At 39.8% G+C, this 14,552-nt stretch overlaps 1 protein-coding gene and 1 long non-coding RNA gene across 2 annotated transcripts; one reads left to right on the top strand and one right to left on the bottom strand.

Annotated features, from left to right (window-relative positions):
- Positions 1-7,132: 7,132 nt before the first annotated feature.
- On the bottom strand, positions 7,133-10,041 carry LOC148742792 (uncharacterized). The gene is made up of 4 exons (XM_088759964.1): positions 9,389-10,041; positions 8,623-8,713; positions 7,722-8,151; positions 7,133-7,413 (listed from the first exon to the last, which is right to left on the bottom strand). Exons 1-3 carry the CDS (start codon positions 9,710-9,712, stop codon positions 7,958-7,960), a joined length of 609 nt encoding a protein of 202 aa, XP_088616090.1. The 5' UTR covers positions 9,713-10,041; the 3' UTR covers positions 7,133-7,413; positions 7,722-7,957.
- On the top strand, positions 8,052-8,788 carry LOC148742793 (uncharacterized). Its single transcript, XR_016001175.1, has 2 exons — positions 8,052-8,175; positions 8,691-8,788. It is a non-coding gene; the product is annotated as an uncharacterized LOC148742793 (long non-coding RNA).
- Positions 10,042-14,552: the final 4,511 nt, after the last annotated feature.

Raw genomic sequence — 14,552 nt, forward strand, 5'->3', positions numbered from 1 at the left:
AAGTTCCATACTTAATGTTTCCTTTACATCAAATATGAAAACGATATCTGTGCCAAGACTGTGCGGAACTTCGAGAGGTTTATGTTGTTGGCCTTGGTGATCCTTTTACAATAATTATGGGCTTCAGATCTCTTTCAAAACATAATATATATATATATATATATATATATGCTCGCTGGTTTACTCTAGTTTGAGCACTCTGGCATGGCTTAGACGATACCACAAAGGTTGGGTCGTTTGGGGTGACCGTCTCGGTTCTCCCCCATCCTAGCATTAGCACTGCACTGATGAGGCCCAGAAGGCCGAAACAGTACTGTCTGCAGTTAGTTATATATATATATATATAATATATAATATAATATGTGAAGTTGTAGTCTGATCGTCCGGGTGAGTGTAGTCCTGAGAAGGACTGTTGTCGGTGGTAGTGACTGACGTTTCGACAACCTGTGCGGAAGTCATCATCAGAGTCAAGTGAATGATTGTTGTCAGTAGAATGTTCTTATTCCAGTTCGTGTGAAATGATCGGTCGGTTTTGCCGTGATGTTATTGGCTGTGGGACTCAAGTGACGTAAGTCGGTCGTGATTGGTCTGTTTCGATCTGTCGGTAAAGTTAGGTCGTTCTTTTTCGGTCGTTTGTGATGTTTATGTCGTGAATGAGTCGTTTGTATGGAGCGGGTAGTTGTTGACATCTGTTTAGGGGAGTCTGTTCTAAGTTAGTAAACCAGCTTTCCAGAGTCAGTCGTTGAAAATAGTCAGTGCTGTAGGTTAGGCATTGCGCAGAGTCCCAGTCAATGTTGTGGTTGGTAAGTCGATGGTGTTCAGCAATGTGACTGCTGACATCAGCTTTCCTCGTCGCCCGTCTGTGTTCAGTCAGTCTTGTTGTGAGGTTTCTGCCAGTCTCACCGATGTAGGAGGCTTGGCAGTCGGAACAATTGATCTTATAAATCGTTCCCTGTCTGTTCCTCGGTTCGTCTTTGTCTTTAACGTTGGTTAGTAACTGACGTAGTGTGGTGATGGGTTTGTAGGCGACGCGGATATTGAAGGGTAGTAAGATGCGCGAGATGTTTTCAGACATGCCTTTTATGTACGATAAGGTTGCTGTAGTCGTAGGGGTTGCGGTGTCGTTTGTTTCGGTCGTGGTAGTGGGTCGGTGAGTGTTTCGTCGGATGAAGTCGTTGTTGTAGTTGTTCTTCGTAAAAACACGGTGAAGGTATTTGTTCTCGTCGGATAAGCTGTCTGTCGAGTCTGTTACGAGGATTGAATTATTTTTACTGAATCTGTCACGCAATCCCAGACTTTTCTAGAATTATCTATAATTTGTAATATTCCAGAAACTTCTTTCGTGTGACTCAGCAGTTTCCAAAAATAGTACAACTTGTAATACGCTATAAATAGTAATAGAACATTCTAGATAACTAAAGTAAATGTATAAAAGCTGGCTTGTGAGAAGTACAAAAGAGATTTGCCCGAGGGCTTACTCTCGTGGCTTGCTGACTGAACTTTTGGAAGCTATGATATGACAAGGCTATGACCTTTTGACCTTGCGATATCCGGAGAGAAGAAAGAGATGAAAAAGACGATAGCCGAGAAGGGAAGAAGATAAAGAATATAATGCGATAAATCAAGAAAGCCAAGCGCTGTGGTCTTCAGTCGGCGGATGTTGGAATTGGAAGTTGATCAAGACGACGAACACCTACACGGCATGAAGGATTGTAAGCCTGCTTTATGAACTGCTTAACTTAATCTCTAACCTAAGTAGATTAAACAATGTAAAACTAATTAAATAATAGTTAAAATGGGTAACTGCTTGTTGTTACATTTTTGTTGCGTGCCATATATCGTACTCGGGAGTCTATTTTCATATATGCTTTGTTAGCGGACATTTGTTGGTCATTCGTGCACGTAACAAGTCGCATACTAGTTGTGCGCGTCGTGTTAGAGTTCTGATAGTTGTGGCTTTGTGTGATGTAGGGTTGTAGGATGACTCGTCTAGTAATCTGTCGCTGTGTGTCGGTTTCCTGTAAACTGTCGTCCGTAATGAGTTGTCGCTGTGGCTTACCAGGCAGTCTAGAAAAGGAAGTTTGCCATTTTCTTCGACTTCTCTGGTAAACTGTATGTCAGTGTTTTGTTCTTTAAGGTGGTGTTCGACACGACGACACGACGAAATTGACGCATTCCACCACCACCTTAATAAACAAAACACTGACATACAGTTTACCAGAGAAGTCAAAGAAAATGGCAAACTTCCTTCACTAGACTGCCTGGTAAGCCACAACGACAACTCATTACGGACGACAGTTTACAGGAAAGCGACACAAATTGTAAGTGAATGCAAATATGTGTTTTGGAGTTGTCAGTCTGCTTGTTTGTTTTCTGTAATGGCGTGTGTAAATAGGTTTTTCTTCCACCGAAAAGCTGAGGTCAATGAGACTCTTTCTACCTAGACTCAAAGAGATTTAATGCGACTTTTATTCATCGAATTCCTGCGTTTCTGCCGGGAAATTTACGACAAAAGTAAATTTTTAGATTTTGAACTGCTGCTAAATAAAATTCTTTCTTTGTTAGCCTAAACTTATAAAATCGCTTGGATCTGGCGCATGTCAAACCCCTTTGTAGCTTAAAGGTCAAACAGGGATTGTCACTCACTGAATTGGCTCGCCATTCAGTCTTGTGATCGCCTTCGTATGAAATTGTTTTTTGTTGTTGTTGTTAAGTCTGCGTTTTACTAGTCCGCGTTTTACTAGTTCGCGTTTTACTAGTCCTCGTTTTACTACTCCGCGTTTTACTAGTCCTCGTTTTACTACTCCGCGTTTTACTAGTCCGCGTTTTACTAGTCCGCGTTTTACTAGTCCGCGTCATGCCGGTCGAGGTATGATCTCCATGTACTTTAACGAGTAATCTAGTCCTCGAAATAAGATCCAGGTAACTCAGGCTTGTGCGGGACCTCCACCCTGGAAAGTCGTTGTCCCCGTCCCTGGTTGTAAAACTCGTATTTCTAAATTGCAAAACAAAAGACAACTTTCTGAGAAAATGAGAAGCTGGAAAACAATGCATGGTCAGCAACATTCATCGAAGAAGGACTGTATTGAAACAAAATTGAAAGAAAAAAATTCTATGATCGGGTAATTCGAGTAAATAACAGCGTAAACTATGTTACAAACGTATTACAAGTAAGTTTAAAAAAAAGTGTTGTAGAGTATTTAGTTTAGTTCAGTGTGACTTAGCCATTCGTTTGTATTTAGCATCAAGTTATTGTATGAATTCAAACTGTCTGAAGCTATTGAGGTGAAAGCTATCGCGATTACTTTCCAGACTGTGACCGTCTTGTCTGACTTCCATTAGGGGACGTACTTAATTTGTCTGGTGTCCTTGGCTTGGACCCAAGCGAAATTTCTGCACTGTTTTTAATATAATTTGTGTGAATCTTGTAAAAGTGTTTGGGTTAGTGCTTTAACGAAGAATGTTTGATCTTTCAAGGTCTGAGCTGATCCCCTGTGTGTTATTGTAAATCAAAGAGCACAAACTCACTGCAACACATTGTTGTCCTGCATTCTATCCAAACACTAAGTCGTTACCTTCACAATATGGAGCTGCTATCGTTTCGATAGGTGTAGTGTATTAGGACCCAGACTCCCCCTCAGTGGTGCATGTAACGCCGGACTGTAGTTGTTAAGGATAAAGGTGTCGTGTCGGGCGGAATAAAGCTATCGTTTAAGGTTCAATCTGTGGTAATCCCCCGTTATTTACCGACCAGATAGGTAACAACAATAGGGTCAACATATATTGGACTACCAGGATTTTTTCTTTACTTAATTTATAGTTGCAATAATTTACCACATGAGCCTTATTCTTAATTATTCATTAATTTGTTAAAAGAAAACAGTGCTAAATATCGACTGGCACGATATTTAATTCTTTCGTAAATTCTTCATAACGGTTTAACTTAAACGTGCTTTTATTCAGTCGTTTTTTCAGCATTTACATAACAGTACAGTCTAGATGACATGGGTATACTTGTAAGAATACTTGCATAAACAGTTTCTCTAACCTTTCTTCTCTTGTTAGTTGAACTTTTTTCAATCTTCCAATTGGTATTCGGCTTGGTTCACGATTTGCGTTTTATGCTTCCATCGATTAGCATTAAATTGAATGTTTCTCGACGAAAGGTTCACTCATAACTGTTTGCTCCTAAAGAGATCTCTCATAAGGTTCGCGGACCGACCCGTTCCGAAAACGCTCGACATCTCTTAGAGTGGGTCTACCGCAAACGCTGTGTGCATATTTTGTATGCGTTTTTAGCGTATTATGTACAGTATCTGCCGATTTTGTGCCGTAAGAAACTTCTCTTCCTCCGGCATTACCCCATGCATTGTGCGCATCAGTCAAAACGTCACTCTCGCGTCAGAGTCAAAACGTTGCGTAGCGTGTTAAGGACTTGACTGCGATTTGCAACTGAACGAAAAAAAACCCAAAATTTCAACTCGGGCGTTTCCTTTGGAAAGCCCAAGTAGTGAGTCGCCTTCGGTGCCTCGATATCCGTCGATCGTCTACCGATAATTATCACCCTCATCGGCCACAGAGAAATTTGTTTACCCGGCAAATCGTCGAATTCGGTCGCGTTCGTAATCCTCCATATCAATACGAACCATCATGTTGGCAGATGTATTCAGACGGTAAAAAGTCGCTCGCAAGCTAAAACTCGTCCTCCGAGTTTTTACTACTCGGGGTGATTATAATCTTCATTGAATGCATCCCTCCTTGGCTGTTAGACTACAAAATTCTTCTGGGTCTCTACTTACCTTTAATAAATTTACAGAGGTGAGTGTTTGACTTGTATTCAACACAACATGTTTCATTTTCTTCCCACGGATCACTTTCTTCGCAGGTGCTCTAAGTTAAGGCAACCAGTTTCATCAATACATATATTTCCAAGCATTGGTCGCAGACTTTTTTTTTTTTTTAATTTCTGGCGAGATGTAATTCTCCTTTGCATTCTTAATTTTTTTTTGTCCAGCCAAATTCTCTCTGAGAAATTAAAACATATTTTATTTCAATTGAATTATATATATCAGTCTTACAACAGGTGCTTTCATGAACTAATCACTAAATGTTGGTTCCGTAGTACTGTGTTTATTTATCTCAAACGAACGTCGAAAACTCGAGCTCATACATTGGCCGCACGGCCTCGGTCAATGAAAGTGAAAGTAAGTGAAAGTTTTTCAGAATTATAACAAACAAAGAAGGCATCAAATTCCAAATACCTGTCTGAACGAAAAAAAAAAAACAAATATTAACTCACCGAACCGTTCGCTTAAGCCAACGAAAGACACAATAACCCCCTTTTTAAAACTCTCTTCAATGGATAAAAAACTAAACAAAACATCCGCAAACCCGAGCACATGGCGATTACAGCCAAAAGTCGTGTGACCAGCAAAACCTCGGACTCCCAAGGGAGTCGGGAGTGACACTAAAGAAAGATATTAGTTTTTATGGAAACTGCAAGGATGCTTTCGTTAACAATTTAAAAGACACAATTCATCGTCAACCTGTAGTTGGCAATATTTTAAAGTAGCCTTAAAAGACTATTTTTAAAAAACGGACGGCTCCGGTGTTCTATCCACTGATAAAGCTTTTTTAAGCACAGTTTAGTGATCTGAATCAAACACCGAGCATCATCTAAAGAGCTTTCTATGCACCCACTTCTCAATAAAATAATACCAACGGTTTTAATCTATAAAGAATTGTATACTAATCGAAATTTAAAACACCCAGCGAAAAAGTGAAAGATCACTCCTAGGAAAAAAAGATATTACTCGTAACTAAATTATATCTATGACACTTAGCGAACAGGCTGACATTCGATTTTAAACAGATAAAAATTTTTACAAGTTATATAGAACATTAACACCGAGCAGTATTATCAGATTTATTCCTCTATACAAAGTTCCATCTTCTCTTGTAACATTCACTCGTGGAAACGAAGATGTATGACAAGCATCGTTCTTCAGACATGCATTCAAACAGACAAGAGGTCTCAGATACTACTTCAAACTCTCTTAAGACTCTTCCATTCATTTTTCGATTTTCTATCGTCTTTGCGAAGTTAACAGCCCTTAGATCGGGCTCTGCCCTGTGCTAGACCCGTGAGTGGGAACACCACAAAGGCCCATAGGTACATGTTCAGATGTTTCACTGATTTCTGCAGCCTTTGACTCAACTCGCAATCGTTGAATTTACCATCTTCTTGACTTAATGTCATTAGAACCTTCTTCTTCAATATACTTTAATTAAAATTGGCCGGGTTCATCCCCTTTGGCTGATCCTTTCGAATAATACACAGTTTCGTCCTTAAAATACCAAGCAACCTTGGTGACCTTACTATTGTTTTGATATCTTTTTCACTTGGTTCAAACATCTTATTCAAGAGTGGCTACTGGAGTATTCAATTCCTAAGCCAATCAAAACAATTTCAATCTAAAAATACTAATGCTCTTTTCTTAAAGGAAAGGCAACAAAACAGCTTGGGTCACAAAATTAACATCTGCCTGTCAGTTGCGTTAGTCGCATCCAGTCCAGCCCTCCTCATACATTCCTCTCGTGTTGAGGTTAATGACCCCTATGGCAGCTAGCCTCTAGTAATTGATCGGACGATAAACAAGACACTTAAATACAGCGGCTTGAATTTGGTAATAAAACAAGCCGAATTAGCACAATTCTGCTAAATAAAGGCAATAACACGGTGGGCAAAGTATCAGGGAATTAATTTCAGGAGTTGCCTCGCAGTTCATTGTGTAATTCGCCAATGGTTTGCATTTAACAATTAATTTTGTCAAAATAGGAGAATTGACATCAGCGATACCAAATGATGAGTTCGTCGAACAACGGCTTTTAGATGATCCAAGTGATAAAAAATTATTAATATATTAGTTTATCTGTTTATACGTCTACATTCGATTAAAATATTCCATATTAGGTACGTACATGCAGGCGTCTTTCTCTGTTGTATCACAGATAAGAAAACGTTTGTATGTTTAATCTGGCACACTCCGTCTTCGCTATGGCTAACTCGCATCTACGCTATAATACAATCAACAGAAGCTTAGTCAAGAATCTTTTCACGCATTACAGATATCTTCAACTCTTGAGTGCTGCAGCGTGCGAAACCTTTACGGACACAGCCCCCACAAATAAAATCACACTGGTCAAAGTTTGATATCAATGCGCTTCAACGAATAATTCTGCCCTCGAAATAAGGACCAAGTTACTCCCTGTGCGTGACTTCCACCTTGGTACAAACCATTTGGATTGGCGGCGTGACATCTATTATACCACCAGCCACCTTTGAAGGCCAATGCACAGTTTTTACCGTTGTGGACATCATTGTCCCTGTCCTTGGTTGTAAACCTCATATTTCTTAACTTTAAAAATAAATTTCTTAAGAATTTGAGAAGAAACTGCCTAACAATGTTGTTGAAAGTAATGCATTGGCTTCAGTTCCCACGTTAGAAGAAAGGCCTTGTCTAAAAATAGTAAAAAAATTCACTACCATGAAATTCAAGGACAAATGAAAATGGTGTCGTAAGCAAGGTGGAAAAAGTACCGTATCTCATTCGACAGTCATCAAAATTTTTCGAAGTTTTTGGACAAAGGCCTCTCAGAAATCACCCTAATATTAACATTTATACTGCATACTACCAAAACCCGCAATACCTGCAACATACCTGATAGGCTGAGGGAAAGATAGGCTCAATGCGTCGCCTGCAGTGCCTCTGTATCCATCGATCGTCACCCGATAATCATCATTTTCGTCGGCTACAAAGAAAGTCGTGTACTCTGCAAATCTTCGGTCACCTTCGTAATCCGCCATATCGATGCGAGCCATCATGTTGACAGATGCGGTCAGACGGTGAAGATAATCGTTCCCAAGCCAAAACTCGCCCTTCAGATTTCCAAAGCCTTATTTGTATGATTCCCAATCAACATAAAAGTCTACAGAGCCATTCATGCTTCTTTGAAGGATGGTCCATCCTCCGCCATCAGTTGTCATGTCACACAGCACTTGGATGGGTTCTTCTTCATCAGGGTAGATCCAGTGCACACCGTCAGCTGTGAAGCCATGTTGAAAATGATCAAGGCAGTTCTTGGGGTAATCTACAAGATAAGAAAAACCTAAAGGTAGGATAGCTCTGGAATAAAATGGCAAAATTTATAACGCTACCTATAAATACAAATAGATGTCTGGTCCTTACACGATTCCGTTATACTCGATCACCAAAGTTTTTTCATGCCTGCAGATTATTGCTGTCCAATATTAGATTGTTTAGCTACTAAGGGTAATTTCTTTTCTCTAACGAAGTGGACATGAGCTGATGTTCTTCATCTCACCTTCTGACTACTTACCCTATTGGGAATTTCTCTTTTACCTTTTATTAAAAACTCTGCTATACAAGAGTAAATTTCTCAGTTTCATTTGTTGCCCCGGCATTTTGAAAGCACCATTTATGTCCCTTTCTAATTTCGTCTTCGTTCTCGTTTACCCTTCCCCCTGCCTGAAAGAACCCTGCCATATGTGCATCTTTCCTTGGCTGTCAAACTACAAAAATATATCGAGTCTCCACTTACCTTTAATACACGTGAACAAATGAGTGTTTGATTTGTAGTCAGCAATACATATTTCATTTTCTTTGCAGGGATCATCTTCCTCGCAGGCGCTCTAAAATTTTAATCCTCCTCGTAAATTATACACACAAGAAGTGAAAATTCATGAAATAAACAGGCGGTTTTTATTTATAGTAGTCCGAGAATGAAATCTTATCCAAAGCCTTTAAAACAGTTTCTAAATCAAAGTTGACTAATTCCAAACTACACTAGTGTCATCATGGTGCTCGGTCTTTTTCCTGTCAGAACCTCTATCTTCATATCAGGTGTTTCTAAGTACTAATAACGTTAGAAAGATATTTGTTTCATTGGGGAGTGCTGTGAAAGCACTTAATTTATCGGAAACCCGTAGTTAATCAAAGTAAATACACTTCTATAGCTTTTTTTTCCAAAAACTGATGGCTCCTGCGTTACAAAAAAGTTTACTTAAGCGTTTTGAAGCAGAAAGCGCGGTGATGTCCATAAGAAACCAGGCATTAGTTGAAGAGCTTCTATGTAATCCTTCATGAAATATATAAATATTAATCTATAGAGTGTTGTTTACCGATCAGATTTTAAACACTGGACAAAGTGCCTACCATACTTTGAGAAAAGAGGATGTAACTTGTTTTAAAGCAGATCTACAGAAGTATAATAGCACTTGACCCTCCGGATTACATTTTTCTTTCATTACAGCACACAATTCTATAATTGTTCAACCTATATCAGCAGATTTAAACCGTATTATCACCTGTATTCCTCTATATAATGCTCCATCTTCTTTCGTAAAATTCACTCGACCAGCGAATCGGTCAGAGTCACTTAGTTGGCATCTACTCTTCTCCTTGCCATGGATGGGAAGGAAGTTGTATGACAAACATCGGTCATCAGAAATACATTCAAACTGACAAGAGATCTCAGATACCACCTCGAACTCTCTTAAGATTCTCCCATTATTTTTTTTATCCGTTATCGCCTTTGCGAAACTAGCTGCTTTTAAATCAGACTCTGAAACACGATTTGATCCTTGTATAAACCCCACGAGTGGAAACACCAGAAGGATCCAAAGGAACATGTTTATCTTCTTCACTTTTTAAGCTGACTTCGACTCAGCTCGCGCTCGCTGAAATTACCATATACATGTACTAAATCTGATAAAATCAGAATTTACCGGACCAATAATTCATAAGCTCCCCCGAAGTGATTCAAAGAGTTGCCACTGTGATACCTCTTTATTCATACTGTACGTGGGGTTAATTTCTAGCCCCTGAGAAATCCTTTTAAGGGAAACATATGTTTTGTCGTCAAAGGTTTACCAAGCAACATTTATAAACTTATCATGGTTTATGAGTTTTCTTGACTTCTGAAACAATAATCTAATGAACAATGCACAACAGAACTGGGTATTATTACTCAAGCCAATCAGAACAATCTCAGTCGGAATCTTACAAACCTTTGCTTAGTAGAATTAAAGCAAGACAGGTTGGCTTATAAAAATGACATCAGGCTATTAGCTATGCCGGTTAACACATTCAGTCGCTGGATTATCAAACTGTTATTATTAGACTCTGAGTTGAGTTTCAGTTGCCATGGTTTGCCTTGTTTGAGATCTACATGCAGTGATGACGAATAACTCGGTCAGAGTTACTTAGTTGGTTTCTGCTTGTCAGCTTTCCTTGGATAGGAAGAAAGTTGTATGTCAAGCATCGATCTTCAGAAATACATTCAAACTGACAAGTGATTTCAGACACCACCTCAAGCTCCCTTAAGACTCTCCCACTCATTTTTGACCTTTTGTCGCCTTTGCAAAACTAGCAGCCTGCGAATAGGGCTCCGAAACGTGATTTCACCCTCGCACGAGCTCTACGAGTGGAACACTGAAAGGCCCATAGGTACATGTTTAGATGGTTCACTTTTTATGCTGCTTTCGACCCAGCTTGCACTCATTGCATTTTCTTTCTGGTGAATCTAAGACTATCAGAACTTTCTGGATTAATGACTGACAGCCTCCCAATCGAGGTGATTCAAAGAGCTGCTATTGTTTCCTATTTATTTAACTCACACGAAAAGTCAATTTTTTTTGCTGCCCTGAAAAATCCTTGTAAATGGTGCATATGTTTCTGTCTTTGAAAATACCAAGCAACATTTGTGACGTTACCATTGTTTGAATGTTTTGTTGAATTCAGATCACTCAGTTGAATGGAACTGATCAGATCTACTTCAGTCGGAAATCCAAAACACTTTCCAAGAGGTAGAGCAACATTATGGAACTATGTACATACATACATACATACATACATACATACATGTATACATACATACATACATACGTACATACATACACACACACATACATACATACATACATACATACATACATACATACATACAAACATACATATACATATGTTAATTGACCACTCCCCTTAGGGGCTTTTCAGGGCCAATTCCCACCCACCCCAGGGAAGGACATCCATCACACAGTAATCTCGTGCGTGGGAAATTAACGTCTCCTACCCCTAACCCTGCAGGAGACGGGACCTCCATTTATTCGTCCCCATCCGAGAAGACAAGAGTATCGAACCATTTCTTCATATAGAAAGGTAGCAAATTCTTCTCACTTGTTTTAAGACCTTGAGTGTTGATCCGGCTGGGACTCGAACCCTCTACCTCCCGCACAACAGTCCAGCGCTCTATCCAAGTAACATAAGATTAAGGGGTTGTACCGGTAGACATGTGTAAGCAGTTGCACGAATTCTTTCGTAAAAACCAAAGTCCTCTCGGAATCACATTTGAAGTCAGTGGCCTCTAGGGCAATCAATCTTTAATATTGACTCGAACCACAACAAGAAACGGCAGCTGTTTGGAATTAGCAACAAAGAAAGCTGAGGTAGCGTAATACTATCAAATAAAGCCATTAGTACGATAGTAAAAGTATCTGAATTAAATTTCGGGAACTACAGCAAACTGTGTCGTGTAGTTCGCCAATCTGCTGTGTTAAAGACGTACAATATACCATATATTTATAAGGACTGCCCAATGGGGATCTCCCCACCGCCCTAACGACAACAACGTTTAAAAAAGATCATGAAGAAAAATGACTTTATTATATCCTTAAAAAAGAAGGAACTATCATAAACAAGATGTCAACTTCTAGAGAAGACACTGAAAAAGAGACTGACTTCTACTGAGAAAACTTTCTAAATGATGATTCCTCGTGTTGTGCTTAAAAGTCGCTGCGTTTGAAAAGGCTACACATTTCGGCCAGCTAGAAGTTCCATACTTAATGTTTCCTTTACATCAAATATGAAAACGATATCTGTGCCAAGACTGTGCGGAACTTCGAGAGGTTTATGTTGTTGGCCTTGGTGATCCTTTTACAATAATTATGGGCTTCAGATCTCTTTCAAAACATAATATATATATATATATATATATATATATGCTCGCTGGTTTACTCTAGTTTGAGCACTCTGGCATGGCTTAGACGATACCACAAAGGTTGGGTCGTTTGGGGTGACCGTCTCGGTTCTCCCCCATCCTAGCATTAGCACTGCACTGATGAGGCCCAGAAGGCCGAAACAGTACTGTCTGCAGTTAGTTATATATATATATATATAATATATAATATAATATGTGAAGTTGTAGTCTGATCGTCCGGGTGAGTGTAGTCCTGAGAAGGACTGTTGTCGGTGGTAGTGACTGACGTTTCGACAACCTGTGCGGAAGTCATCATCAGAGTCAAGTGAATGATTGTTGTCAGTAGAATGTTCTTATTCCAGTTCGTGTGAAATGATCGGTCGGTTTTGCCGTGATGTTATTGGCTGTGGGACTCAAGTGACGTAAGTCGGTCGTGATTGGTCTGTTTCGATCTGTCGGTAAAGTTAGGTCGTTCTTTTTCGGTCGTTTGTGATGTTTATGTCGTGAATGAGTCGTTTGTATGGAGCGGGTAGTTGTTGACATCTGTTTAGGGGAGTCTGTTCTAAGTTAGTAAACCAGCTTTCCAGAGTCAGTCGTTGAAAATAGTCAGTGCTGTAGGTTAGGCATTGCGCAGAGTCCCAGTCAATGTTGTGGTTGGTAAGTCGATGGTGTTCAGCAATGTGACTGCTGACATCAGCTTTCCTCGTCGCCCGTCTGTGTTCAGTCAGTCTTGTTGTGAGGTTTCTGCCAGTCTCACCGATGTAGGAGGCTTGGCAGTCGGAACAATTGATCTTATAAATCGTTCCCTGTCTGTTCCTCGGTTCGTCTTTGTCTTTAACGTTGGTTAGTAACTGACGTAGTGTGGTGATGGGTTTGTAGGCGACGCGGATATTGAAGGGTAGTAAGATGCGCGAGATGTTTTCAGACATGCCTTTTATGTACGATAAGGTTGCTGTAGTCGTAGGGGTTGCGGTGTCGTTTGTTTCGGTCGTGGTAGTGGGTCGGTGAGTGTTTCGTCGGATGAAGTCGTTGTTGTAGTTGTTCTTCGTAAAAACACGGTGAAGGTATTTGTTCTCGTCGGATAAGCTGTCTGTCGAGTCTGTTACGAGGATTGAATTATTTTTACTGAATCTGTCACGCAATCCCAGACTTTTCTAGAATTATCTATAATTTGTAATATTCCAGAAACTTCTTTCGTGTGACTCAGCAGTTTCCAAAAATAGTACAACTTGTAATACGCTATAAATAGTAATAGAACATTCTAGATAACTAAAGTAAATGTATAAAAGCTGGCTTGTGAGAAGTACAAAAGAGATTTGCCCGAGGGCTTACTCTCGTGGCTTGCTGACTGAACTTTTGGAAGCTATGATATGACAAGGCTATGACCTTTTGACCTTGCGATATCCGGAGAGAAGAAAGAGATGAAAAAGACGATAGCCGAGAAGGGAAGAAGATAAAGAATATAATGCGATAAATCAAGAAAGCCAAGCGCTGTGGTCTTCAGTCGGCGGATGTTGGAATTGGAAGTTGATCAAGACGACGAACACCTACACGGCATGAAGGATTGTAAGCCTGCTTTATGAACTGCTTAACTTAATCTCTAACCTAAGTAGATTAAACAATGTAAAACTAATTAAATAATAGTTAAAATGGGTAACTGCTTGTTGTTACATTTTTGTTGCGTGCCATATATCGTACTCGGGAGTCTATTTTCATATATGCTTTGTTAGCGGACATTTGTTGGTCATTCGTGCACGTAACAAGTCGCATACTAGTTGTGCGCGTCGTGTTAGAGTTCTGATAGTTGTGGCTTTGTGTGATGTAGGGTTGTAGGATGACTCGTCTAGTAATCTGTCGCTGTGTGTCGGTTTCCTGTAAACTGTCGTCCGTAATGAGTTGTCGCTGTGGCTTACCAGGCAGTCTAGAAAAGGAAGTTTGCCATTTTCTTCGACTTCTCTGGTAAACTGTATGTCAGTGTTTTGTTCTTTAAGGTGGTGTTCGACACGACGACACGACGAAATTGACGCATTCCACCACCACCTTAATAAACAAAACACTGACATACAGTTTACCAGAGAAGTCAAAGAAAATGGCAAACTTCCTTCACTAGACTGCCTGGTAAGCCACAACGACAACTCATTACGGACGACAGTTTACAGGAAAGCGACACAAATTGTAAGTGAATGCAAATATGTGTTTTGGAGTTGTCAGTCTGCTTGTTTGTTTTCTGTAATGGCGTGTGTAAATAGGTTTTTCTTCCACCGAAAAGCTGAGGTCAATGAGACTCTTTCTACCTAGACTCAAAGAGATTTAATGCGACTTTTATTCATCGAATTCCTGCGTTTCTGCCGGGAAATTTACGACAAAAGTAAATTTTTAGATTTTGAACTGCTGCTAAATAAAATTCTTTCTTTGTTAGCCTAAACTTATAAAATCGCTTGGATCTGGCGCATGTCAAACCCCTTTGTAGCTTAAAGGTCAAACAGGGATTGTCA

The sequence above is a fragment of the Stylophora pistillata genome, chromosome 1, assembly GCF_964205215.1.
Source record: "Stylophora pistillata chromosome 1, jaStyPist1.2, whole genome shotgun sequence".
Lineage (NCBI taxonomy): Eukaryota > Metazoa > Cnidaria > Anthozoa > Scleractinia > Pocilloporidae > Stylophora > Stylophora pistillata.

Excerpts from the sequence above, each read along its gene's own strand:
- LOC148742792 (XM_088759964.1), bottom strand. The coding sequence starts at position 9,712 with ATGTTCCTTTGGATCCTTCTGGTGTTTCCACTCGTGGGGTTTATACAA. Across the intron at positions 8,714-9,388 it reads CATTATATAGAGGAATACAG|AGCGCCTGCGAGGAAGATGA; the intron begins GTGATAATACGG and ends TTAAAATTTTAG. Across the intron at positions 8,152-8,622 it reads TTTGTTCACGTGTATTAAAG|ATTACCCCAAGAACTGCCTT; the intron begins GTAAGTGGAGAC and ends CTTATCTTGTAG.